Source organism: Aethalodelphis obliquidens, unplaced genomic scaffold (assembly GCF_003676395.1).
Source record: "Aethalodelphis obliquidens isolate GAN/ISIS:26980383/991018 unplaced genomic scaffold, ASM367639v1 scaffold2, whole genome shotgun sequence".
Taxonomy (NCBI): Eukaryota; Metazoa; Chordata; class Mammalia; order Artiodactyla; family Delphinidae; genus Aethalodelphis; species Aethalodelphis obliquidens.
This window is the reverse complement of record NW_020837946.1, coordinates 2,830,798-2,857,105: the sequence shown is the minus strand read 5'-3', so window position 1 is coordinate 2,857,105 and position 26,308 is coordinate 2,830,798. Positions and strand designations below refer to the sequence as shown.

At 47.4% G+C, this 26,308-nt stretch overlaps 1 protein-coding gene across 3 annotated transcripts in view; it reads left to right on the top strand.

Annotated features, from left to right (window-relative positions):
• The window catches only part of UBE2F (ubiquitin conjugating enzyme E2 F (putative)), a 52,062-nt gene that overhangs the window by 22,641 nt on the left and 3,113 nt on the right, over positions 1-26,308 (top strand). For all 3 annotated transcript variants that reach the window (XM_027117170.1, XM_027117160.1, XM_027117180.1), the window contains 5 exons: positions 10,534-10,601; positions 17,681-17,751; positions 21,452-21,509; positions 23,042-23,074; positions 25,315-25,377. In XM_027117170.1, coding sequence (XP_026972971.1) covers positions 10,534-10,601; positions 17,681-17,751; positions 21,452-21,509; positions 23,042-23,074; positions 25,315-25,377 — 293 coding nt within the window. The remainder of the gene's footprint in view (positions 1-10,533; positions 10,602-17,680; positions 17,752-21,451; positions 21,510-23,041; positions 23,075-25,314; positions 25,378-26,308) is intronic.

Here is a 26,308-nt window from a genome sequence, read left to right as displayed (position 1 = left end):
CTTTCCAGCTTTTGGCTGTGATGAGTAAGACTGCTCTTAGCATTCTCATACCATCCAAAGTTGTTTGGAATATTTTCTTATTAGTCTACTGATGTCTGTGGGATCTGCACTCATGTCCCTGTTTTCATTCCTGATGTTGATTTATTTGGATCTTCTATTTTTTTCCTTGATCATGTTAGCTTGAGGTTTATCCAGTTGATCTCTTACAAAGAGCAAGCTTTTGTTTTTCTCAGTTGTTTATCCATTTTATTGGTTTCTGCTGTTTTCTTTATTATTTCCTTCCTTATACCTTGGGTTTAATTTGCTTTTCTTTTTCTGCTTTCCTAAGGTGGAAACTTACATTGATTTAAAAAAAAATTTTTAAGCAATGTTGATTGAGCTATAAGTTACATTATTTTAGTCAGCATAATGCTTCTGAGTTTCATCTATGTGGTATTTTGTATCTTTATTGGTGGGCTGTATTCTATTGTATGGGTTTTATTTGTAACAGGTTATAACAGGCTATTGATGAACCTTTGTGTTATTTCCACTTCTGGGCTGTTGTGAATAAAGCTCCTGTAAACCTTTGTGGGCAGGTCTTCGTTTGCCAACGTTTTTTATTTCTCCTGGCAGTGCAATTACTAGGTTATGTGATAAGAGTAAGTTTAACTGCATAAAACACTGCCATGCTCTTTTCCAAAATGAAAGTACTGTTTTGCATTCCTGCTAGCAATGAATGAGAATTCCAGTTACCCTACATTCTTGCCAATAGCTAGTATTCTCAGTCTTTTCAATTTTAGCTATTCTGTTAGGTATGTGTCTCATTGTGACTTTAATTTGCATTTCCCTAGTGACTAAAGATGTTGGGCATCATTTCCCAAGCTTGTTTACTCTCTATCTCCTTTGTTCAAGTGTCTATTCAAATAATTTTACCCATTTAAAAATTGTATTGCTTGTCTCATTACTGAGTTGTAAGTTTTATATACCTGGTATAAGTTCTTTATTAGATATGTGGGAGGTTGTTTCTTTGTTTTTTAATTTTATTTATTTTTGTCTGCGTTGGATCTTCGTTGCTGTGCGTGGGCTTTCTCTAGTTGCGGTGAGCACGGGCTACTCTTCAGTGTGGTGCGCGGGCTTCTCATTGTGGTGACTTGTTGCGGAGCACAGGCTCTAGGCGTGCAGGCTCAGTAGTTGTGGCACACGGGCTTAGTTGCTCCGTGGCATATGGGATCTTGCCCAACCAGGGATCGAACCTGTTTCCCCTGCATTGACAGGCGGATTCTTAACCACTGTGCCACCAGGGAAGTGGGTTTTTTAATGGTTAATAACATCCTTTTTATTATTGTTACATATATTAAAAATTCTGATTGGGGAATTCTATAGCTACATTGTAAATCTTGTATATTTATGTGTATATTCACGTAAGTATGTTTTTAAATGTGTTGGTTATTAGATTTGTCATGTTTTCTTAATTTTAACATTTAATTTATAAAAACTCCCTAACTGATGAGCATGATAATAAAAGTGCGCCTTACACTGAGTCATGAAATTTAAATTGTTTTATCTGTTATCCCCATTATGTTTGGTTCTTAGTTATTCTAAGCTTTGTTTCAGAGCTTTGGAGTTATAGAAGGAAAAATTTCTTAGTATGAAATAAAGTAAGATTCCCAGTTTCTGAGCAAAGAAATACGGTTAGTAAGCCTGAAACACAGGTTTGGTTCCACACATGAACATTTGGAACAACATTTAAATAATCATGGACGTGTTAAAAGATGCGGAAATGGGTCAGAGCACTGAAGCAGGCCTTTGGCTTGACCACCACCCCAGTCTCACAGTAGTGTGTGTGTAGCTTGCTGTTAATGTGTCGCGGTTTCGACACAGAATGTGTGCTCTCAGCCCTGGTGCTTTCTAGGGTGATTTTAGCTTTATAGGGATACCCATCATGAGGGACAGACTTTTCCCTGATGGAGTCTTTTCTTTCAAATCATCCTGGAAATGCAGGTGGCAGTTCTCCCCCCTTCATATATAATAGATACGTGGTGATTGCTCTTGAGACAGTCGGTTATCTGCCTTCACATCAGCTAACTTTTGTTAGGGAAACATTCACTGCTCTTTTCCTTGCTGCTTGCAAGAACTGTGTTGATGCAATATGTCTCTGCTTACTGCTGAGTAGGTGACATGTTGTCCGATACATACTGTTTTCTGATTGTCCGATGTATACTGATTTCTGCCCTCTGCCTCGCACGAAAAACTGAGGCAAATTCTCTCTTGGGATGCTCAGGTTTCTAGGAGTGGGTGTGCAATTAAATGTCTGACGTACTGTTTTAGAAGCCATTCGTTACCATGGTTAAATATATATTCTTATGGTTACCAGTAAAAATGTGTATAATTATATAAAATATTTAAAAATGACGTGCTGTTTAAATGTTGAGCTTTTTGGCATTGTAAAATCGCCAGCGCCCCTTCATTTTCCTGGACCACCTGATGGTGCCTTTTATGTAGCAGGATTTACCTGTATCTTTTTTAAAAATCATGTTTAGTAAGGTATAATTTACAGACAGTAGAGCCACTGTTCTTAGGTGTACTGTTCTCTACATTTTGACAGACACATACAGTTGTGTAGACACCAACACAATCAAGATACACATAAAATGTTTCCATCAGCTCAAAAGTTGGGCCCCTTTGTAGTCAGTTTCCTCTCCCCACCCCCAGCCCCTGGCAATCATTGATCTGATTTCTGCCCTGTTGCTTTACCTTTTCCGGAATGTCATATAAATGGCCCCAGCCAGTATGTAGCATTTTGTCCATGGCTTCTTTCACTGAGCACAGTGCTTGTGAGAGTCATCCATGTTGGTGCATGTGTTATGATTTCCATTGGCCATCAGTGACTTTGAAGGTGGAGGAAGGAATACAGGTGGCTGCTTAAAGCTGGAAAGTGAAGGAAGTGGATTTTTCCTAGAGCCACCAGAAAGAAATGCAGCCCTGCCAGCTCTTATGTTAGCCCAGTGAGATTCATTTTGGACAAATGACCTACAAAAGATAGTAATTTTTTATTGTTTAAGCTGCTACGTTTGTGGTAATTTATTACAGCAACCAATACAAAACTAATACAGTGCTTTTTGTGTCCTAAGAAATGCAAAGATTTCCTTTTTTTTTTTTTAAGGAGTTTTATAGCTTTAGGTTTTAAAGTTAGGTCTGTGAGCCATTTTGAGTTAATTTTTGCATATGGTGCAAGATAAGGCTCTAGTTTCTTTCCTTCCCCTCCCCTCCTTACTCTTCCTGGGATGAATGGGGAAGTGTTCCCTTCTGTTTCCTGGAAGAGTTTTATGTAGAATTACTATTAATTCTTTATTAAATGATAGAATTCGCCAGTAAAGCCACCTAGGTCTAGTATTTTATTGTTTTGTTTTTGTGGTAAGAGTTTAAATACTGTATGAATAAAATTTCTTAGATAGGGGTTAACTTGGGCTTCTTATTTTTGAGTGAGCTTTGGTGATTTGTATGTTTCAAAGAATTTGTTCATACCATCGACATTTTCACATTTATTGGTATAAGGTTGCTCTTAACATCTTCTGACCCTTTTAAGTTCTGTAGAGTCTGTGTTGATAATCCCCTCTTTAATTCCTGCCATTGAAAATGTCCGTTTTCTATATTCTTGATCAGGTTAGCTAGAGGTTATCAATTTTATTGGTCTCTGCAAGGAACCAGTTTTCGGTTTCATTGATTTTCCTCTAATATATTTTTTGTTTTCTCATATTTGCTCGTTTTCAGTTTAATTTGCTCGTCTTTCTTTAGTTCTGAAGGAGGAAGCTTAGACTTATGTTGCTATACTTCCATTTCCCCATCCAAACCTTTATCATATAGTCTCATTTACTGTACATTTGTTATAACCCACAATACGTTATTTTTGTTTTAGATAATTATATTTTCTTCATATATTTATCAACATATTTACCACTTAACAGCGTTCATTCCTTTTTGTAGATCTGAGGTCCCATCTGTTATTTTTCTTCTGCCTGAAGAACGTCCTTGGATTTTCTTTTTGTAGTGCAGATTTGCTGAATGATGAATTCTGCCAGCTTTGCTGAATGTTGAATTCTTAAGTTGACAATTTCAGCATTTTAAGGATATCATTCTACTGCCTTCTGACATTTTTTTTTCTTATAAGAAGTTAGTGGTGGGCTTCCCTGGTGGCGCAGTGGTTGAGAGTCTGCCTGCCGATGCAGGGGACACGGGTTCATGCCCCAGTCCGGGAAGATCCCACATGCCGCGGAGCGGCTGGGCCCGTGAGCCATGGCCACTGAGCCTGCGCGTCTGGAGCCTGTGTTCCGCAACGGGAGAAGCCACAGCACTGAGAGGCCCATGTACCGCAAAAAAAAAAAAAAAAAAAGAAGTTAGTGGTGATTCTTTGTTTCATTTTATGTGATATGCATTTTATTCTCTGGCTGTTTTTAATGTTCTCTCTTTGTCACAGTTTTTAGCAGTTTTATTATGATGTGCTTTGATGTGGTTTTCTTTCTGTTTATCTCACTTGGGGTTTATTGACCTTTTTGGATCTGTGAGTTACAGTTTTCATCAAATTTAGAAATAACTGACCGGGGCTTCACTGGTGGCGCAGTGGTTGAGAGTCCACCTGCTGATGCAGGGGACACGGGTTCGTGCCCCAGTTCGAGAAGATCCCACATGCTGTGGAGTGGCTGAGCCCGTGAGCCGTGGCCGCTGAGCCTGCGCGTCCGGAGCCTGTGCTCCACAACGGGAGAGGCCACAACAGTGAGAGGCCCGCGTACGGCAAAAAAAAAAAAAGAAAAGAAAAAAGCATATATAGAAATAACTGACCAACATTTCTTTCAATATTTTATCTATAACCCCTTTATGGGACTCCAGTTAGATATACGAATGTTAATATCTCTTACCTAGGGACTTCCCTGGTGGTCCAGTGGTAAAGAATCCACCTTCCAATGCAGGGAAGCGGGTTCGATCCCTGGTCCGGGAACTAAGATCCCACATACTGCGGGGCATCTAAGCCCCCATGCCACAACTGCTGAGCTCAAGCACTTCAACTAGAGAGCCTGTGTGCCACAAACTACAGAGCCCACGTGCTCTGGAGCCCGTGTGCCACAGCTGGAGAAGAGAAAACCTGCACGCCGCAACTAGAGAGAAGCCCGAGCGCCACAACGAAGAGCCCACACGCAACTAACACCCGACACAGCCAAAAAAAAAATAAAATAAAAAAATAAATAAAATAAATATTTAAAAAGTATGCATATCCCCAAGTAAAACTTTAAAAAAGATATCCCTCTCTTTTTTTTTTTTTTGCGGTACGCGTGCCTCTCACTGTTGTGGCCTCTCCCGTTGCAGAGCACAGGCTCCAGACGCGCACGCTCAGTGGCCATGGCTCACGTGCCCAGCTGCTCCACGGCATGTGGGATCTTCCCGGACCGGGGCACGAACCCGTGTCCCCTGCATCGGCAGGCGGACTCTCAACCACTGCGCCACCAGGGAAGCCCCCCCAAAATATATATCGCTTACCTGTATATTCCCTATACATATAAACTAGACTTCCATTGGGGTCAGAAGGTTTTGTTCACTTTTCTCTCTGTGCCTCACTGTGGATCGTTTCTATTTCTGCTGAGTTTTGTTTGTTTTGTTTTTGGCCACACTGCACGGCTTGTGGAATCTTAGTTTCCTGACCAGGGATTGAACCTGTGCCCTTGGCAGTGAGAGTGCCGAGTGCTAACCACGGGACGCCAGGCAAATCCCTGCAGCGCTTGATTGACTCTGAGGCTCATCCAGTGAAGTGTTCGTTTCAGATATTATGTTTTTTAGCTCTTGATATTCTGTTTACTACATCTAAAATGTCTTCTCCATTTCTTTCCTCATGTTCGCGGTTTCCTCTGAATCTCAGCACCCCTCTCTCACAGCTGACTCGGGGTCTGTCTGCAGCTCCGCCCGGCCTGGCTCCTCCTGTGCTCCCAGCGGCCTTCCTCTCTCTGCTCCCCTCGCGCCCCCCCACCCCCACTCTGTCTCCTTTCCCTTGACCCGCTCATCCCCAGGTCCCTGTGACACCGCCTGATGTGAAGCGGCCTGCCAGCTGTGGAGCAGCTGGTACTCAGTCCATGTGCCTCAGTGGCTCCTTTAAAGCAGCCGCAGTGTGGCGGACTGGGTACGTGAGCAGAGCTTCCGGCGGCCGCGCGTGGTCCACGCTCCACGTGTCAGCGTGCTTGTTGCTGTGCTGCTGGCGGTGCTTGTCTTCAAGTCTTCCGTAACGCCCGCCCCACAGGCTCCCCTGGCTAGCTTAGCCCACATTGGCTCTCCCTCTTCAGAGAGCCCGCTGCACGGGCGCTCAGTGTCGCTCAGCTTGGCGCCGCGGTTTTCTTTTGCTATATTTTCACCTGAGTGTGGGCAAGCCAGGCCTGTGAGCCAAAGCCCACCCCGGGCCAGTTGTGCAGCCCTCGAGCCGAGAATGGTTTCTACATTTTCAAAGGGCTATTTAAAAAGATAAAAAATAAAACGAAACAGTACATGACAGAGACCTGTAGCCCAAAGCCCCAGGTACGTAGCGCCTGGCCCTTTTCAGAGAGTTTGCCGACCCCTGATCTACAAGGTTATCTTGGCAGGAATTGTGTTTTTCCTGCCCTTAAGTTTAAAATTTGCATAGAGTGTAATTTCCAGTGTGCTGTAAATATTGACATTTAAAGGGGAAAGTATTATTTTACTCTTTAAAATGTTTCCAGTAGAATCTAAATACCATGGCTACACCCACCATCATGCATTAAAAAAAAACATATGTATATGAACAGGCTCCACTTTAATGGTTGGAAAATGTTCGTGGCTGCCTTTTCTCCTTGCACTCATATATTTTTATTTCACTCGTCTCACAGAATTTTATCCTAATATAAACATTCCTCTGCCTATAAGAATTTTTTCACCCTGTCATACTGTTTTGTAACTATATATTTATATTTATTTAAGAAGTTCCTATCACTGTGAGACTCCTGGGTGTTGAGCATCTTCTTTTGAACGATTGTTACAGTTGTTGTTTGTACCAGCTCCTGGCTCCTGGTTTTCTTCTGTTGCTGCCACTGCCCCTCCTGTCCCGTCTCCTGACCCAAGTCGGGGATGCCTCAAGGCTTTGTACTGTCCTTGGACCTCCATAGTCAGGCCCTTGGGGACCTCGCCAGCTCATGAAATCTGGGTGCTCTTATACACAGCTCCCAAACCTCGCATGCAGCCCTGACCTCTCCCCTACACTCCAGAAAGATCTGTCCAGAAAGATCTGCCAGCTGCGGTCAGTGTCTCCGCTTGGTTGTTGACATGAAATCTCAAATTAATCTCAAATCTGATGTTGGACTTGGCGCACCTGTGCCCTCTGCAGTCTTTTTATCTTCGAGGTGACAGCTCTGCCCTTCTCCATTGCAGGGTCAAACAGCGCAGCGCTTCGACTCCTTTCTTCCCCACCCCACCCCTAATCTGCCAGCAAATCCTGGTGTTGCTACCATCAGAGTATCTCTACTCCAGCTGCTCCTACCCTGCTCCTAACCAGCATGATGTTTCTGTGGTCCTGCCCCTCCTCTGCTCAGGCCCCTCTTGTGGCTCCCTGCCTTGCTGAACAAGAGCCAGTGCACTTAGCAGTGGCCTGCGAGGCCAGGCCTGCTACCTCTGCAGCCGCAGCTTCCCCTTCCCTTGCCTCACCTTCTGGCCTCTGCATGTGCCCTGAATGCATCAGGCGCTCTCATGGGTCTCTCACCACTCTTCCATACCTGGAGTGTTCTTCTCCCGGATACCCTCCGTTTTCCAGCCTTCACTCTCAGACCTCCCTATTTAAAATTGCAGCTCCTCCCACCTCCTGGCCCCTCAGCCCTTTTTCACTTTCTGTTATATGATTAACTTACTTACTTTGTTTCTTCCCACTAGAATGTAAGCTTCATGAGGGCAGGAAGGTCTCTTGCTGGTGGTGCCTAGAACAGTGCCTGACACATAGTAACACTCACCAAATGTTTGTTGGATAAATAGTGATGGTTACTAAACACAATAGCGTTTCATCGGAGATGTATCTGAGAGCGAGAGGCTGCTCTTAGCATTTTTCTGATTTAGTTGATGTGCTTGTGAACGATGTTACTTAATGCCAGAAAGAAGGGGTCAATATCAGTTTTATTCCTTCCTTTTGTCTTTGTAGGTATAGACACTGAGAACTACTTGTTCATATAAATAAGTAGGCAGGCACGGAAGGTGTTTGTTGTCACTACATCTTTGTGTCCCTGGACTTCAAAGTTAGGGGCCAAAAATCATACAAGGTATTTTACTGTGGTCTTTCAGCTGATTACTAGATTAGGTTCCTTCTTCTATTTTGTTGAAAGCAAAGAGTTGGGAACCACCTGGCTGGAAATGGCTTTACAAACCCAGTCATTAGAATCCCTTGGTGTTGCATTTTCCGAGGTACGCACCAAAACCACTTTCCTAAGACCTGCCAACCGACCGCTAATCATACCCATCATTCTTCACTTGACGGCCTCTCATGTTACCTGAAACATGCAGAAAGCATTGAGAAAATTGTGATATTAATTTCGTCTTGCCCCTGCCAATACATATTAAACTTAGGGTTTACAGAAACTCGTGGCTGCAGATTTAGCTCATTCAGTGTATCGAAAATTTCTGCCGTGTGCATCAGTAGGCAGGACCAGTTCTAACTGCCAAGACTCTCTCTCTGGCGAAGCCTCTAAATTAAGATGTGTCTCCAACAGCTGCCTGACTTCCGAGTTTAACCCCTAGTGGAGAGGTGAGGTGCGGGGCTGGCACCGCGCGGGGGAAGGCACGGGCCTCTTGCTTCTTGGCACCCTCTTCGCTTGCTTCTCATGGGGGTGAGGCATTCTTTTCCAGTAGTCCCGTGATTGACATTACTAAATGCAATCTAATCATCCCTGCCATCAGGCTCCACGTGTGTCTAACTTCAAGACATTCCAACTTGAACTGGGACATCTTATCTTTAACGCCATGCTTCGCCCTTTACAGAAATGGGTGTAAGATAGGGAAAGGCACAACCCTGCATAGTGCCTCGATTCAAGGAGCTTTACTGTGACCAGTGCATCACACCTTGGTGCAGTGCATCACAGGGAGAGGCTAGATGAGCAGGAGGCCTTCTGTTACAAGTGGGAGAAAGACAGGGAAAGGGGAGGTGGGAAGGGGCAGCTGGCATGACTCCTTGGCCTCACAAGTACTGTTGGGCAGACTGATTTCATGATAGGGCACTCGTGGACACTGGCCATCTAGAAGTGGATTCTGTTAAAGCTGTCAGTGCCCACATACCCCGTGGACAGTGTGTCCTCCCCGCAGTACCCGTACCCTGGCTGGAAGACACTAGCATATGGTTCCTGGCAGGAAGGAGGGAGTAGGCTCCAGGGCACAGAGGGCTCCCTGTGTAACACAGCGAGATAAGGCGAGTTCTAACTGTGGGACAGACATAAATGTTGACACAATCTCAACGCCCTTAAAGAAGAAAAATGGTTTTTTAGTGGCTGGCTTGAGACCAACAACTTCCTATTAAATGTTCATTTTATATAAAAAGCTGAGGGAAGTGATAAAATGTAATATTGCTGATTTGTTCACGATGATAATATTTTAGAGGAAGTTGAACATTCGTTTTAAAGATGGTGGTAATTTTATCAAATTGTGAAGTTCAGAGTAATTTAACTCCTGTCGGGGGCATTCGTGCTGGAGCGCCCTCTGTTGGCAGCCACACCAGCAGCGCTTGCAACTCAGCCGAGCCCACCGCCGGCTGACTCCAGGAGAGGCAGAGAGGTGGGCGGCGCAGCGAGGGAGTTGGGACTGAGCTGTGGGGTCTGCAGACCTGGGGCGGCGGGGGGGGACACGGCGGTGCCGCTCTGACCCTGGACATTCTTCTGCGTACCCTCCAGCCCCTTTCCAGAGGGCCTGCTCTGTTCTGAAGGCTGTACCAAGCGCTCGGCCAGCCAGCCCACGAGTGCTGACCGGGCACAGTCGCTGAGACGGTGATTTTGTCTGGCTGGTTCACTGCCGTGTCCCCGGCCAGGGTCTGGAGCAGGGCCTGGCAGAGGGTCCATGCTCAGTCAGTGTTTGCCGAGTGACTGGAAGCCACATGCCGGGCACCGGGGAAAAGCAGTCAGCACAAGCCTGCCTCCCCCGTGGGGCTGATTCTCGTGGGGAGACCAGCGGCACACAGGTGACCGAGCGCTGAAGCAAGGTGGTCACGTGTCATTGAGGGGAGGCACTGGGTGCCGCGGGCCGGGACCGAGGGGCTGAGCGCAGGGAGGGGGCCAGTCTCCCAGGGGAGGCCTCCCTTTCCCCGAGGGCGCGTGGCCAGTGAGGAGGAGAGCGCTGCAGGCGCCAGTCAGTGTGGGCTGACTTGTAACCGTCAGGTCAGGGGTGAGGCTGGTGGAGTAACAAAGGAGCCCTGCAGTCCTCTTTTTCAACTCTTAATTCTCTGTATTTGCCATATGCTAACATAGTGTTTGCCTTTTGTTTCCTTTTTTTTTTTTTAATTTAAAGGATTTTTTTGTTTTGTTTTGTGTTTTTTGATAGATGAGGGTTACTACCAGGGTGGAAAATTTCAGTTTGAAACTGAAGTTCCTGATGCATACAACATGGTGGTGAGTAGCCCGCGCTTGAGCCGCTGTTCCCCCTTCTTGTGGCGGGTGGCCGTCACAGGGCCCGGCAGTCCCCCCGCGTTGTGTCCGAGTGCAGCCCACCCAGTCCTGGGACTGAGCACGAGATGGCTGACACTTGTGTGGTTAATGCCCCTCATCAGCATTCTTGAGAGTGTTAGCGGAGAGGTTCCCTTTCTCAACAAGTGCTTGCGAGTACCGTGTGCCAGTATGTGCTGGGGTGCAGCTCTGCCGGGGCTGGAATTACCCCCCCCCCCGAGGCTGGCACCTCTGCAGGGGGCTGCCTGGGTATTTCACGCAAATCTTGTTAGATTCTGGCACTGGAGAAAAGAGCATTTTATTTTAAACTGTAGTTTTGTTTATGGTATGACAGCACAATTCCAGAAGTGTATAAAATGTGCGTTTTAGAATTTTGGAAAAGAATAATGACCTGTAGTTTCAAATTATGAGTGATTTACACCCCTAGCTACATGTTGATCCCTCCAGGACCCTCCCAGTAATAACCGTGCCAAGTGCTGTCACATCTGTCTTTGCTTTTAAGGAACATGCCGACCCATTAGGAAGGTGAGAGAAAGTGTAGGAAGTTATCATAAAATGATAAAAGTGGTAAGTAGCAGACAGTGATATTGGTTAATAATAGGAGAATGCTTTAGAGGAATTCAGAGAAGGAAGAGAGAGGGTCACTTTTGGAAAGTGGTCGGGGCCAGTTAAGCTTCTGAGGAGAACTAGAATTGGAGTCGTCCTGTCTCGGGTTGGCTCATGCACAACTGGGGCGGGTGTTCTAGGTGACGAGGACGTCTCTGCAACTGTGTCAGTGGGTATGGAAATGAGAACTGGCAACCTGTGTACAGGTCAAGTTGACCAGGTCTACTTGAATGAAGAATCAGGCTTGGGGAATAGTGGAGAGGTGAGAAAACTCAGATTTGGGGTTTTGGGGGCATTTTCACTGTGGCTGTGAGAAATCATTGAAGGTTCGGAACAGCACCGCACACCCCTGAGTCGGGCGCCGGAGTGGGCGTGGTACGCGGGCCCTCTCCATCCCTGAGCTGCCGAGGTTGGCACGTGGCCAGCTCTGCCGATGTGATATACATCTTTCCCCCCGTGATGTTCCTCAGCCTTCTCTGGCCTGTCGACTAGGAAAGAAAAATCTGATGGTAAAGTTCAGTCTCCTGTTAACCTGAGGCTGTGGGAACAGTCGGGCACAGCGTGTGTCCCGTTGCTTTCCCTGCAGTAACTGCTCCCTCCTTTTCTGACAGGGGGAATCACCTGCTCCCCGCGACCTCGGCCCATCTCCACCGCCCAAGTCTAGTTCAGTGGCTCTAACACTTGTTTGTTTAAAGCCAAACTTTTATCTATGGAAATTGATCTTTACTGGGCTACTGTATTAAAAGTTCTTTTGGAATTGTAATTTATGAGGATGGAAGAGTTAGCAGTCCAAGAAAAACAAAAAATAAATTTAATTTTTAAGTGAAGACAGGAAAATATGCATTTCAGGTCTTTGTCAATCCAGCCAACCAGCCACCCGCTGAGACTTCCCCTATTTCCCTGATCACCAACAGGGGAACCTGGCCTGACAGAGCACTGCACTCCCTCAGGTGAGAGCAGTTTGAGAACTTGGTTTAAGTGCGCACATATTAAGGATTTGGGGCTGTTTTAATGGTTTCTGGAAACAGCCCGACGTGCGGTACTTAAAACTCTAGACTCTCTAACCTTCTGGACATATGCCATATCCGTGGGTTACTCACCTAGAGAATGTTAAAATTAAAGGGCGGTGAGTTTGTGACAGTCTTCAGAAAAGCAGTGAATTTGGCGGGGCTGAGAACCGTGGTTCGGGTGCACTGGCATCATTTAGTGGCAGAGTGTCTTTTTCCAAGTGTGAGGAGAAAGCAAAACCTCAGAAACGTCAAGGAAGGAACAGAGTTTGTCGAGGGCTTCTGTGTGTCAGGTGCCTCCACTCAGTTTTACCTTATGTCACTCTCCAGTAGTTCTCTCGGTGACATTAATGTTCATATCTTTCCCATCAGGAAGTTAGGGCTCAGAAAGGTAAAGTTAAGAACTTGTTGGCTTTGCCGGTCTAGGTGGCTCAACTGCCAAAGCTGATTCTTGTCCAGAGCTGCCCGGCTTCCTAATGTGTGTCCTTCCCACCGCACCTGGTGGCCGCTTGGTAGTGAGAAAATGTTTGTCATACTCCCCGTTTAAGAAGCAGAGGAGTAGGAAATGAAATAAACAGAGGATAGAAAGCCACTGAGCCTCCAAGACACTTTTCCTGTATTAACTGGTGGCATATAAAGACCTTACATTTCTAGGTTTTAGTTTCTGTCTCCTTTGGAAAATTTCTAAATGATGGGCTAGTCCTGTTTCATCGGGAAGGAGACCCATGTTCTCCAGCCAGGAAGCCCTGGGAGGCCAGGCCCTCGGGGCTGTATCCAGACGCCACCCTGCTGCCGTGAGGGCCTCTCTGCCTCTCATCCAGGCAGAGGTGGTGCAGCTGCCTTACCAGCAGGCCAGTGAGGGTCACAAGCTCACGCAGGGTGCACAGGGCTGCCCTGCCTCCAGGGTGCGTGAGGTAAAGTTCTTCAGTGATACAGAGGTAGTTCTGTTCACCTTTTCTGTGGTTAAGCTTTATCTACAGAATTCTTCTTAGCGTCTTTCTTCACTAGACCATCTGCTCCCTGAAGGAGGAGTCTGGAGGTGTCTTAATCTCACTGTATTTCCAGTGCTGGGCGGGGGCTGCCACACCAGGCATCCAGTGCTTGGCATGCTCTCTGCCCCCCAACAAGTTTATGGTGTTGCAGATTAAACCAGCATATGAAAGGTTACAGGCAAATGGGTAGAGATTATGAGGGCAGACTTGAAGGAATTCATGTTTCATCTGGATGAGGAGATACAGCCAGTTTTTAGCAAGTCAGCCTGAAAGGGCTTTGCGGAGCTTTCTCAGGATTCATTTGCTCTAATGCCATAATTTACATGATTTCTGTACTTCATGAGGAATTTGTTTTTAACCCCTAACACTTAATAGTTCCTATAATTAAGGTCAGTTATTAAGGTTGTGAATGAAAACCTTTTAAGCAGTAAAGTAGATCATTATTTTAGAATAAACTTTTTTAGAACAGAAAGAATACACCTGTTTGGTGCCCCCTCACCCCTCACACCCCTCCGCCCCAGCAGCTGAAAGGCAGATTTCCTCGGGATCTTTGTCCTTTTTCCCCTGAACTTTATCTCACAGTCTCCAGCTGCCTCGTAATCTCTCTCAGTCCTAGAAATAGGCTGCAACGATGGACTGACGTTCAATGAGCTCCTAAAATGCGCTGGGTTCTGTGTCAGACACTGTAGGCTGGAGATGAGAGTCGAGCGGCCTTTGAAGAAGCTCAGTCTCTGGACACAGAAACAGTGACGAACCAATGTGATGGGGATGCCCGGAGGAGGCCTGAGTGCAGACGGCAGCTTGGCTGGGATGTCCCAGGCCTCACGATGCTCCCGTGGCATTTTGCTGTGAGTGGTCAGAGGAAACCGTGTGCTGAAGCAGGAGAAAGGAGTGCGGCTCTTCTCTCCCCGGAAGTGAGGTTCTGCGATGCGACCGAACCGAGTAACGCGCCCGCGACCGGCCCTGGGGGGGTCGGGGGGGCTGCCTGCCGCTCCCAGGAGGAGGGCCGGGGGCACCGCAAGGAACACTCGATACCCAGTCACCCCTCTTCTTCTTATGTGATTTGTTATACTCTGTGGAAAATTGAGAAAATACCGCTATGCAAAAATAGAATATTAATCACCTGTTATCTCTCCATCCAGAGGTGATCACCGTTAACTTTTTGACGTATGTTATGCACAATATATAATCATACATACGAGTGGGATCACGCTACACATAGCTTGGTAACTTGGGTTTTTTTTAACATCATAGTATAGGACAGTATGTCGTCATATCGTGAGGACGTATGTTATCACGTCACTTAATATATAATGACATCATCATTAGTAAGAACACTTAATTGTATGATGTATCATGGTTTTAAACTAATCCTTTATAGTTGATCACTGGCTGACCAATATTTTGATTATATGAACCAGACTTTATGTAAGGGGCAAAATAGTAAATATTTTAGGCCTTGTGGACCATATATGGTCTCTGTCGTATATTCTTTTTTTAAAACAACCTTTTAAAACTGTAAAGGCCATGCTTAGATTACAGACCACGTGAAAACAGGCCTGGCCTTATTTGGTCCATAGGCTGTAGTTTACTGACCCCTGGAATAAGCAGTGCTGTGATACATGTCCTAGACAGCAGCTTGTGCATGCCTGCCGCTGTCTTTGGATAAATTCTTAGAAGTGGAATTACAGGTACTGAGTAACTGATGCTAATTTTAAGGCTTTTTATCAGTACTATCCAGTTACCCTCCAGAGAGTTTTTCCAGTTGACATCCCCACCATCAGTGTTTGAAAATTCCCTTTTTCCTAAACCCTTACCAACGTGGGATATTTTCATTATTTTTTTTCTTTTTGCTATTTTGGGAGGAAATAAGTGGTATCTAAATGTCATTTGAATTTTCATTTCTTAAATAAGTAGGATGCTAAATTTTTTTCCTACTTATTAGCTCTTTATGTCTTTTATGAGCTGTTGTTATGTGCTTAGCCCTTTTTTTCTTTGAGGTATTTTTTTTTTTATTATAAGAGTTCTTATATAGAAATTATATGAAACTTTTTCTTAGTTTACTTAGCTGTGCTGTAAACATTTTCCTGTTTTTCATTTTTTTTGTTGTTCTATAAAAGTTTGTGGTTTTTTTTTTCACCACTGTAGTCAAATCTACTTTTCCTTCTTGAATTTTTCATGTTGTGAAATGCTTAAAACAGGCCTTCAGACCCCAAGATAACTCATCCACGTTTTCTTCTAGTCCTCTTAGAGTTCTGTGTCGTTTATGTGGAATAAAGCTCTAAGTGAATATCTAACTGTACTTTTCCGAATGGTTAACCAGTTGTCCACTGAAGAATCCCTGCTTTCCCATTGATTTGCACTGCAGTCTTTGTCATATACTAAACCCTTAGCTGTGTGATGGGATGGCTGGTCATGCCACCACTGAGGTAGGAGGTGGAGCTGGTATTTCTTGGTCTTGCTTTGGGGGCGGTAAGGGTCTACAAGAATGGTTCAGTTTAGAAAGTGTGTGTCAGAATCCAGGACCACAGTTCTGGTGCAGAGGTTTGCTCTCTTTGTGGGGTACCGCTGTTACGAGGGCCATTGGCCGGGGGGGCGGCTGCACCAACATCTAACTGGACGGTGTGAAGGGACAAGGAGGAGAGGGGCAAGTGCAGTCGGACCCTTGGAGCCGCGTGGACACTCGGCGGGGTGACTGTGTGTTGGGGCCTCAGAGGAGGGAAGGGGTGAGCCTTCAGTCCCTTCAGATCCTGAGTTGGTGATGCGCTCTACCCAGTAGGTTACCTGCGTTCAGTGTTCATTAGAGAGATTTACCAATATGTACAGCGCCAGTGACGCTGACCTTCCCTCTTCAGCCTGAAGGCCCTGCTGAAAGTGCAGGCTGTGCTAGCATTCCTTCTGTCGAATGCATTCCTGTTTACTTGCAGGAAAGCAAATGAGCGTATTCAGTTGATTTCAGCTCACTGTGAACCTAAATTCTGTAATCCTCAGACGCCTACATCTGCATGGTTGGATTAATCATTTTGGGGAGTCTAGGTGACATGACATATTTGACATTCTGATGTCATGGTGTTTTGAAATCAGGAAGAAAACTTACGAGGGTACTGAAAAATATGTTTGTTTTATACAAATAAGGAGCTGAAACTATTAGAGTACTAGAAATAGTACAGGAGAAGATCTGGATGGTGAAAGATTTTCTAGATTGGTATCAAAGATAAAAATTTGATGACGAAGGCTTCGTATCTGTGAGATGAGCTGTCTGGTGAGAGTCTGTGAGACGACTGTCAAGCTCCTCAAAGCAAGGCCACCTCGCGGTGGAACTGGGCCTGGGAAGGAGGCGCACCCGCTGCAGTGGGTGGGCTCGCGGCCTCTCTGGAGGCGAGGGCACTTGGCGCTGACTGCGCAGCCTGCTCTCTGGCAGCCCCTCCCCTTCCTGGCCTTCATCCTGGGGACATATCTCATGGATGCGAATGAAGACAGCGTTGATCCAGCAGGTTTGTAGTGGAAGTGGGAAGCAACCTAAACGTCCAGTGATAGGGAACTGGCTTGTTAAATACTAGTGTTTGTACCGTGGAATGCACAAAAGCCCAAAGTCATCTGAAATGGTGACAAAAATAAACGTGGAAAAGAAACGTATAGCACATTTCCCTACTTCTGTAAAGAAAAATGAATGTGCATCACACGCACCTGTGTGTCGCCTAGAACAGAGGCTCCAACATGTGCATCAGGTGTTACTAGAGATTATTTCTGGGGAGAGTTTTATATTCTCTATATCTGTAGATGTGCAGATAGCTTTCCTTTTTGTTGTTTTCTTAGGTGAGTATGGATTGCTTTTAAAACAGAGTAATAGTAAAAGAACAGTTTTATGCAAACATGCTTCACCCTGAGTACTGCTGATGTGCCTCATTCCCATGTACTTGTGTTCGTTGTCTCCTCCTTTAAGTGTAAAGTGGGCTAGGACTTGCACCGAGAAGAAAGTAAATGACAACCACGCCTTCAGAGACACGCACAGAGGGGGCCAGCGGCGCCGTGAGGGGCAGTATTTCAGCCGTAGCTGGGCTACGTAGCGTCAAGGAGGCCGCGGGCTCCCGTAGGCAGTGGGGCCTGGAGGCTGCAGAGCTCCTCCCGGAGGGCGCCGTGGCTCCTCCTGCACAGGCAGGGCCAGAGGACGCAGAAGCCCGGCCGCCGGCACCAGCCGCCGGCACCAGCCGCCGGCAGCCCCGGGGCCTGCAGAGGGGTCCTGTTCGGGGCGCGGGCAGGCTTTACCCATGCGAGCGGCGCGGTGCATGCAGTGTGCACACACTGCTGCGGGGGTGGCGGAGCCGGTGCCTGCTGAGCCACGTGAGTGGTGAGACAAGGCCCTGGGCGGGGTACGTGGAAGGCTCTGGAGAGCCTGTGATCTCTTCCTTCTGTGTTGCAGCCTCCTAAAGTGAGATGCCTGACGAGGATCTGGCACCCCAACATCACAGAGACAGGCGAGATATGTCTCAGGTGAGTTTATCTGTGTTCCCGTCTTCCGTGTTGTGAGCACCGTGTGTGAGTGATGGGCTTTCTACACGGTATCTCCCCCGAGAGGAGACCTTGAGGCTGGGCCGATGTTAGGGAGGCTTCTGGCTGCACTCTGCGGTCCACCCAGGTGCCCCCCTCGAGGGCCCTTACCCTTTTCCCTCCGTCTGGCTGATTTTAGCTAAGAGGGGAGAATATGAGTAATGGAATCCAGGGTGGGGGGATGTGGACGGGAGGCTTCAGAAGACCCAGGCACTTGTATTTAAATGTCCTCTTTCCCAAATCGTCTGGATGCGCATAGGAGCACTTTCGTAGCAGGATACGCTTTCCCAGTCGTGCCTGGGTCCCCACCCTTCCAATGGCAGATGGTCAGGGGTCAGTGACTTCGTGCCGCCTAAGCTTGCCGGTCACTAACGTAGAGAACTGGAGGAGTTGCGTAGAGTGTTGGTTGTTGTCGTTTTTTAGTAAATTTAGCTTGTGGGCTTTATTTTTCTGCGTCTTGCGCTTTCTCTGGTAGGGCACTGAGGTTAACTTGTAGAGGCTCTGGTGCTGGACCCCCGGGCCAAGCCCCAGCCCCACCACTGCCAGCTTCGGGACTGCGGGAACCTGGAAAGCAGGCAGACAGGGTTTCTCCGGTGTGTCCTTTGCTTTCTTACTGTGAGCTAGTCCCTCCTCAGGCCCTGCCTCTGTGTCCTGTCCTTTTACCCTCTTCTCCCCACACATGCACTGTGACCGCTCCTCCCTGCGAGGATAACCACTAGGATTCATCTCCCCATTTTATTTTGTATGTGGAGCCCCCTGTTCTTTCATATCAGCTTCATTTTTTAATAGCTAGTTAACGGGAATTCCCTGGTGGTCCAGTGGTTAGGTCTCCACGCTCTCACTGCCAAGGACCCAGGTTCAGTCCCTGGTTGGGGAACCACGATCCCGCCAAAAAAAAAAAGATAGTTAAAAATACACTTTATAAGTCAGTCATCCTCCCTTTTAAGTATCTGTCCTTTAAATATTGAAACTTTAAAAATCTATGATCTTCAGGTCCAGATTGTAAGTGGTTTCTGGTCCGGCCTTGTCTCCCCAGGCTTTTCACCTGTGCCCACTCTCCTGGGGGCTCCCCACACTCCACTTCCTGTCACGTCCCCTTCTCCGGTCAGAATTAGGTCCAGAGAGGGCATTTCTCTACTCACTTTTGCAGTCTTCTGAGAAATCAGATTATTAGCAAAGTATAATAGGAATTTAACAGATGGTTAAATGTAAATTTGGTTAAATTTGTAGTTAAATTTGGTTAAATTTGTAGCCTGCTACAAAAGACAGAAACTTTAAAGGAAAATCATTGATAGGTTTAGCCACATTAAAATTAAAAATACAAAAGCACAAAATTGAAAGAGAAAAGATCAGCAAGATTACATCCTTTGTATGTAAACAGTCCTTTCAATCAATATGAAAACGATGGGACATATCCACCGGAAAATGAGCATTGCCTACAAGTAGGTGATTCATAGGAGAAACACAGCGGGTGGTGAGCGTCTGCTTGATGCTCAGTCTCCTTGGTGATCAGAGGACACGTGGAAGCAAGGGAACGCCGCTCACCACTTCTCAGACTGGCAGATACAAAAGCAAAGTGTGTGTGAGAACAGGCTCCCTCGTTCCACTGGAGAGTGCGTGTACCTGTACACCTTTCATTGGTCCTTCAGCCATAAGGCCTACATTTAACTTGTATATACCCTCGGACCTGTCAGCTGCACCTCTGGGAATTTAACTGAGGGAAGTAGTGTGCCAGGTTTATGTACAAAGACTACCTCTTTGTGAAAAACTAGACAGTGTCCAGCGATGGTTTTGGACATGGCATCTCCTGAATAAAGGAAATGACGTGCCTGGCGCTCCATGGGGTCTGGTCTAGTCACAGGGGTGCTTTTTGCTTCTCTTAGTGAGACTTGCCCTGCTCCCACCAAGGGCCCACACCCTGCTCTTGGCTCAGGGCCAGCAGTGCTATGTCTGTGGGATTGGAGGGACCAGGGCCATGAACCCGGCGGTTGCACTTCAGATTTTTGTTCTCCTAGAACCTGAGTTTCCAGTGTAGTCCCTGGGGCATCCTCTGTCCCCTTGCCTGTACCCTCTCTGATGGCCACGTGGCTGTCACCTGAGCTCCCTCGGGACTGCCATCTGCTCAGGCTGGGCCTGAACCTCCGTGGTGTCACCCTGCTCAGATCTGCGGCCCCCAGACATGGGCACACCTGGCCTCCAGGGGCGGTCCTGCTCTGTCTGTGCTTGTTGACGGGGAAGCTCAGAGGGCGCTGACTGGTCGCCCAGTCTGCCCGCCTGCCTTCCATCAGCTAATGTTGGTTGAGCCCAGACACAGTGGGGAGCAGTTTGCGATCTCTGCTTTATGGGGTCTGCCAGCTGGTGGGGAGACAGGCACTAAACAAGTAAACAAGGGTGTAGCTAAAATTGCAATAAGGTCTATAAATGAAAAGGATAAGCTAGATCAGAAATAATTCTTTCCCCTGTCTTAGTAAAGAAGTCTCTCGTTGGATCATATAAAGCACCAGGATTGGGCAGTTGGTTCCCAAAAAGTTATTCAAAAGTTGTAGAGATTTTATCTCAACAACTCACTGATACCTCTGCAGGGTGGAAAGACGTGCCCCGGGTAGACGGGATTAGGGTGCATGATGGGAGTTTTCTTTTTGGTGCTCGAAGTAAGCTGTAGGTTAGTTTTATTTATTCTAACTGATCTTCATGGGCAATTAAGATTATGGCATTGATTCAAATTCTGCATATTTGTGTTTTCTCCTGATCGTCATTGATTTTTGTGAATTTGAACGTGTTCTGGTTCAAAAATTTTCTTAACAGTAACAAGTATGACCTGGAAAGCCTCACACTGACGTGTTAGCTTAGGAGCTGTTAGGTTCAGGTGAAAGCAACAGTGTGATATAATTCAACAATGCCAAGCTCCTTTTTTCACCAGAGGGAAACTAGGCAGTAAGTGGTAATTTTTCAAAGTATGGAATGCTTATTTATATGAGAGTATATGCTGTGCATTTGCAGTTGATAGAACAGTCATGAAAATGACTCTTAGGTCAGCTCACATCACGTACCCCTGGAGCCCACGTGACCTTCCCTGAGCGTGGTCCTCCCACCCATGGGTGAGCACCTTCCAGAATTTTGTGTTCATCTGCTTTTATTTTTTAAACAGCTATTAAAATCATGTGCTAGGTGCTCACGTGGGTGAGTCTACAGCTCCATCTGGGGGCGCGTGCCCTGGGGCGGGTGCTGCCCTGCGCCTTGGTTTCTCCTCTGTAGCATGGGACCCCTCCCTCTTTGGTCTTGGGGCACTGGGTGAGTATTGGGTCCTGCTGACACACAAACAGGAAGCTCCGCTGTCATTGTTGTCACCATCCTTTTCTGAATGTTAAATTGACAGATGCGCTCTGTATGTTCTGATTTAAGCATGCTTTTCCCCTGCTGAGTGTACAATACATAAAAATAACACTCGCGATTAGACTGGAGGACCCATACAGGCGTGAGGCAGAGAAGGCCTTCTGTGGCGACACAGGAAACTGTGGAGCCACAGAGGAGAGACGGACTGCATGAGACGTGCACCTCCGTTCCGACAGAAACCACGCTGAGCAGGTCGCGGGACTGGAGCCTGCTCCCTGCTGACCGCTGTGCCTTTCTGTGTCTGTTTCAGTTTACTGAGAGAACATTCGATTGACGGCACCGGCTGGGCCCCCACGAGGACACTGAAGGTAGCGTGTCCTTTGCCCACAACTCCCCGGATGCCCCTCCATCGGCAGCCAGCCTCCTGTAAGGACAGCGATGTCCACGCTGTCCCATCTGCATGGGTGGACGGGCCCACGCTGCCCACCCGCCACCGCCTGCCTTGGGCTGCTGGCCAGGCGCTGGCCCTGCTCAGCTCCTCTGCCCCCACTTCTCTTCGGTTGGGGGCGGGGATTAGGGTGTCGGGTCATCTCCTCTCCCCTCTGCCCTTTACCGTTTACGGTTTGTGCTTCGGTGGTTTACTGTTTCTACCCTCGTCTTGCTATTCGCCCCAGTCTTTGATAGTTGTCTCTCCCTTTAAGCAGTGGAGACTCGCCAGGCGTGGGTGGAGACGGAGGAAGGAAAGGCTGGATGTTCTGTGTCTGCTCTGAGTTACACTGGACAGAGGAGGGGTGGCAGGGTGCAGCCAGGTGTGCTGCACGGGGGCCCCTCTGCTGGGGCAGGGGGTGGAAAGGGGAGCCACAGGGACTAAATAAGTGGCCCCAGTTGCTTCTCCAACATGGCTTGAGTGGGTTTCGGGGGTGCGTGTCGTGGGTACCCACGTGAGGCCGCCGGCTGTGCTTCGCCTCAGGGCTTTTCCATGGTGCTGTCCGTAGGCACCTGCAGTTTCTCCCCATGCCTGACCTTTTATCAGAAGGAGTCAGGACTTTTGGGCAGTGTTCACCTAGTAGTAAGCAGCTACCTGACTTTTGCCATCTTCTTTGCCTGAGTAGTGAACTGGTCCCACACGGTCGTAGCCTCTGCCTGTCTGCTGAGGGATCGATCCTGCCCAGAAGAGCGATCGCCTGGGACTGGGTTTAGGGGCAGCCGTGTTCCCAGCCTGCACTTCAGCACAAAGGCGTGGTCTTCTGAGCCAGTCACCGTCTTCCCTGGTGACCGTCCTGCTGCTCTGACACTGATGGTCCCACCTTTCAACTTGAAAGGGCCGTGGGCCTCCAGTCAGCCTGTTTGTGAAGCTCTGAGAGCCGTGTGGCATATCACACGTGCCGTCTCCCTGCCTCTCTCTCTCGTAACGTTTTTCCACACATGTCCACTTTGGCTCAGTCAGGCATGGATTACAAACGCTGTCCCACCTAAAACCACTCGTAGGTCTCAGTCGGTGCCAAGTGCACAAAAAGCGAGCAGTGGCTGGTAACAGCTGCTGCGCTGGACGCTGTCCCCCAGGTTGCAAGGGGGAGCCTGAGATTAACTTTCTAGGCCCTACGTGTTTTTTTTGTTTTTTTTTTTGCGGTACGCGGGCCTCTCACTGTTGTGGCCTCTCCCGTTGCGGAGCACAGGATCCGCGGCATGTGGGATCTTCCCAGACCGGGGCACAAACCCGCGTCCCCTGCATCAGCAGGCGACTCTCAACCACTGCGCCACCAGGGAAGCCCTAGGCCCTACCTTTTAAAATAACTCCTGCAGAAAACTAACCTCTTCCACTATATGCTGACTTAACTGGTTCATCTCTTAGAGACCATCCCCACCTGAAACTTGTTTTTGTCTTTCTTTCTCATTTCAGGATGTTGTTTGGGGATTAAACTCTTTGTTTACTGTAAGTATGCTGACCAGAATCCCAAGTTTTTCTTGATTCCTCTGCCTCCTGGTTTTAAAGATCGCATCAAGGATAACATGAGGGGATCAAAACCAGCGGTGTGGGCGCACTAAAACCCCCTTTTCTTTGGCACTTTTGTGAATCAGAGGAGCAGTGAGACAAGAACTGAGGGGGCTTTGGAGTGACACTCTGGGAGGTCCTGGGGCTGGGAGGGGCGGGAGCAGAGCGTCCCCACTTCCGCCCTGCTGTCGTGGCCGCCTCGCTCCCGGGGGCCGGCGTGGGCCAGTTCCGCTCGCTGTGGTCTCCTCCACGCAGGCCCCTCTGGGAGCGCCTGGCCCACCTCACACCGTCCGCTCTCACCGGCAGCCAGTCCACAGCTTCCTTCGCTCCCAGGGGCCCGGTTTGGGAGAAGGAGTGTGTAGTCACCAACCTTTGGGCTTTTCACAAACCCAGAACCTTAGAATTATTCTCTTAATCAGTGAAGTTTGCTGTCCTCAGAGAACAGCACCTCTCAGGCAGGGGCTGGAGGGCGGGAAGAGGTGTAGGAGAAGGGGAAAGGGGGAAAGCTGGTATTTGGAGTTTTACATAGTATTATTCGTTACTTTGAGTTTTGGCTTTTTGATCATAAAGAAGCTTTGAAAGAAATAAGCTTCAGGGATCTGTCTCTGGGCAAAAAAAAAAAAAAAAATCTCTGCTACTTTTGGTAAAACCTAAGTCCCCCCATGAAAACGAGCCATCCTGGACAGCCCCCAGGACGACGGGACTGCTCCCTCACCCTGGCGTCCTCAGCCAGTGAAAGACAGCAGAGCAGAGCCCAGAGGAGACCCCTAAGTGCCTGCCCCCCCTGCCTTCTCGGCTGATGTCACCGGGTGGTCCGGTAACACCTCCTGATTTCGGGACCTGCCGTAATCTCCAGGAGAAGGCAATACCCAAGGGGTACCGGGCCATCTGGACAGGTTTCTGCTGGTCTCAGCTGTTTTGTTGTGATTGTTTTTGGCTTCTCCATTGAAGTGAATGAAGTTTTACTTCTGGAGATGCAGAGGCTGGAGTGTGATTTAAAACCTGCCTGGCAGTTGTGCTGCTTCTCTTTTGAAGGACATCTGGTGGGTCCCCATCTCTCCAAGCACTCCAAACCTTCCAAATTCTAAAGAGCCCATCAAACTTGCTAATGAAGTCTATAACGGTTATTCCAACTCACATATTCATTTTAGGTAAAATACATGGTAAAGAAGATGAAGAATTCTGTATGTCTGGTGTGAGTCTTTATATGCACCGGGATTCTCATATAATACGTGCTTTATATTTTTGCCTATTTCTGGGACTTGGAACTAATTTCCCAGCTGTTAATGATCATAGAGATTTATAATTTTTCCTGGCTGTATTTGTGACATATTGGTCACACCCATATTTATTTCCAAATCAGGAATACAATCCCCAGATTAAACATTTCTCCTCAGGAGAAATAATAGTTGTCTTTACAATGATCCGTCAGTGGCTTTGGAAAGCAGTGACTCAACATAACAAATGTTTCTACCCTGACCTTTAAGAAGAGGACTAGGTAGTATAAAGGAAAGACAGGGTCTTCAATCTAAAATCCGTCATTATTCTTGGGGGTGGGGGGGAGTAGCATTCCAGGGCTCTTCTAAGGTGGAAAGGGTCTGGTGCTGGTTCCCTGGGGCCAGGGAGCCCTGGCCACAGTGGCACCATCCTACGTTGTTAGGTCGGGTTGCAGACGTCCTTCCTACTGGATTGTGAGTGCCGTGCTTGTGGAGGTGAGTTAAAGGTGAAGGGAGAATCTAGGCAAAGTCAGAATAGAAACATAGACTTAGAAGACAGAGTTGTTAATCACAAAATAAAGGAGAAAATGAACTTTTAAGGAAAAATTAACAGGATTTTTTATTTAGAAATGCTCATAATAAGAGTGGTTTGTCAGTCCCCAAGTATCAAAACTAGCATTAGAAATTAGTGTGGTCACTCTTTCCTCACCAAACGTTGGATAATCGTGGGTAAACACATCCCTGCCTTCTTTCAGTGGACCGTTAATCACCATCTGAAAAAAGTATCTCACGTTCAGTGCTCCTACATCAAAAGGAACTTTAGTTCTCGGGAGTTTTTTCAGCTCTGGGTCGTTCTGTCATTTGCTGATTAGGTTTCTGTTGCCTGCTTCATAAAATGAAGACTTGCAACAGCAGAAAAACAGATTCTTTCCATTGCTTACTTTGAGTTTCTCTCTTTTTAAGGATCTTTTGAATTTTGATGACCCACTGAATATTGAAGCTGCAGAACATCATTTGCGGGACAAGGTAAGCTAGTAACAGGAATATTCTAGGTTGATGTATTTGGTGAAAAGATAATTACTGCCCCTTGATTAAATAAGTATGAAACTGAGAATGGTGACTAGAATTTAACTAGAATTAAATCCCATTGAATTAAATGGGACTAGAATTTAAAGCAATGTATGAATGATGTATTATAATAAATGTGAGTGGTCTCAGAAAAGTGTTTGACCCGAGGTCAGACAGAAGTGTTTTTAGGTGTGGTTTCCTGGTAGAGTTCAGTATGAGTGACCTACAGCAGGCGGCCGTCGCTTTACCGCGTGATGGCTTAGGAGCACAGAAGGGAGACCGAACCAAGGGTGTTAGCGCCCCCCCACCCCCCCACCCCCGCCACCTCTGCCGCCACCCAGCGGGCTGACCGCCCTCCACACCTTCCCAGAGTGCAGGCGCACGCGAGCCCACAGCGATGGGGTCGTGTTTGTTTTGTTGTCGTTTGTGTATTTTCGCTTTTTCCCTCCAAGTCAGTGCATAAACTCTCACTCGTTCATTTTAGGAGCTGTTGAATAATATCCCGTGGTGTGGCTCTACCGTACTTTTCTCAACCATTCTCTTATGGCTGGGCACTCAGGTTTTTCCACGGGATTATTTTCCAGCTACAGACAGCGCTGCTGTAAATGCCCTTCGTACACACATCCTTACAGTGTGCGGGCACAAGGCACAGGGTCTGGGGCAGGAGCCCGGGAGGCGGCCGAGTGTGGCCGAGGTGAGGCTGCTGGAGGTTGTTCGGAGCTGGTCGGGCCTAAGCAGACAGCTCTGCGGCGCTGACTCCGTTTAGTCACAGGACCTCACGTTTCGTTTTCTGAGCCACATTCCCTGTGAATCCTTGCCCTGCCCAGGAGTCAGCCACCTAACGCTGTTGGATCGGCTGACGTGGCTCCGAACGTAGGACGTTCTAAAG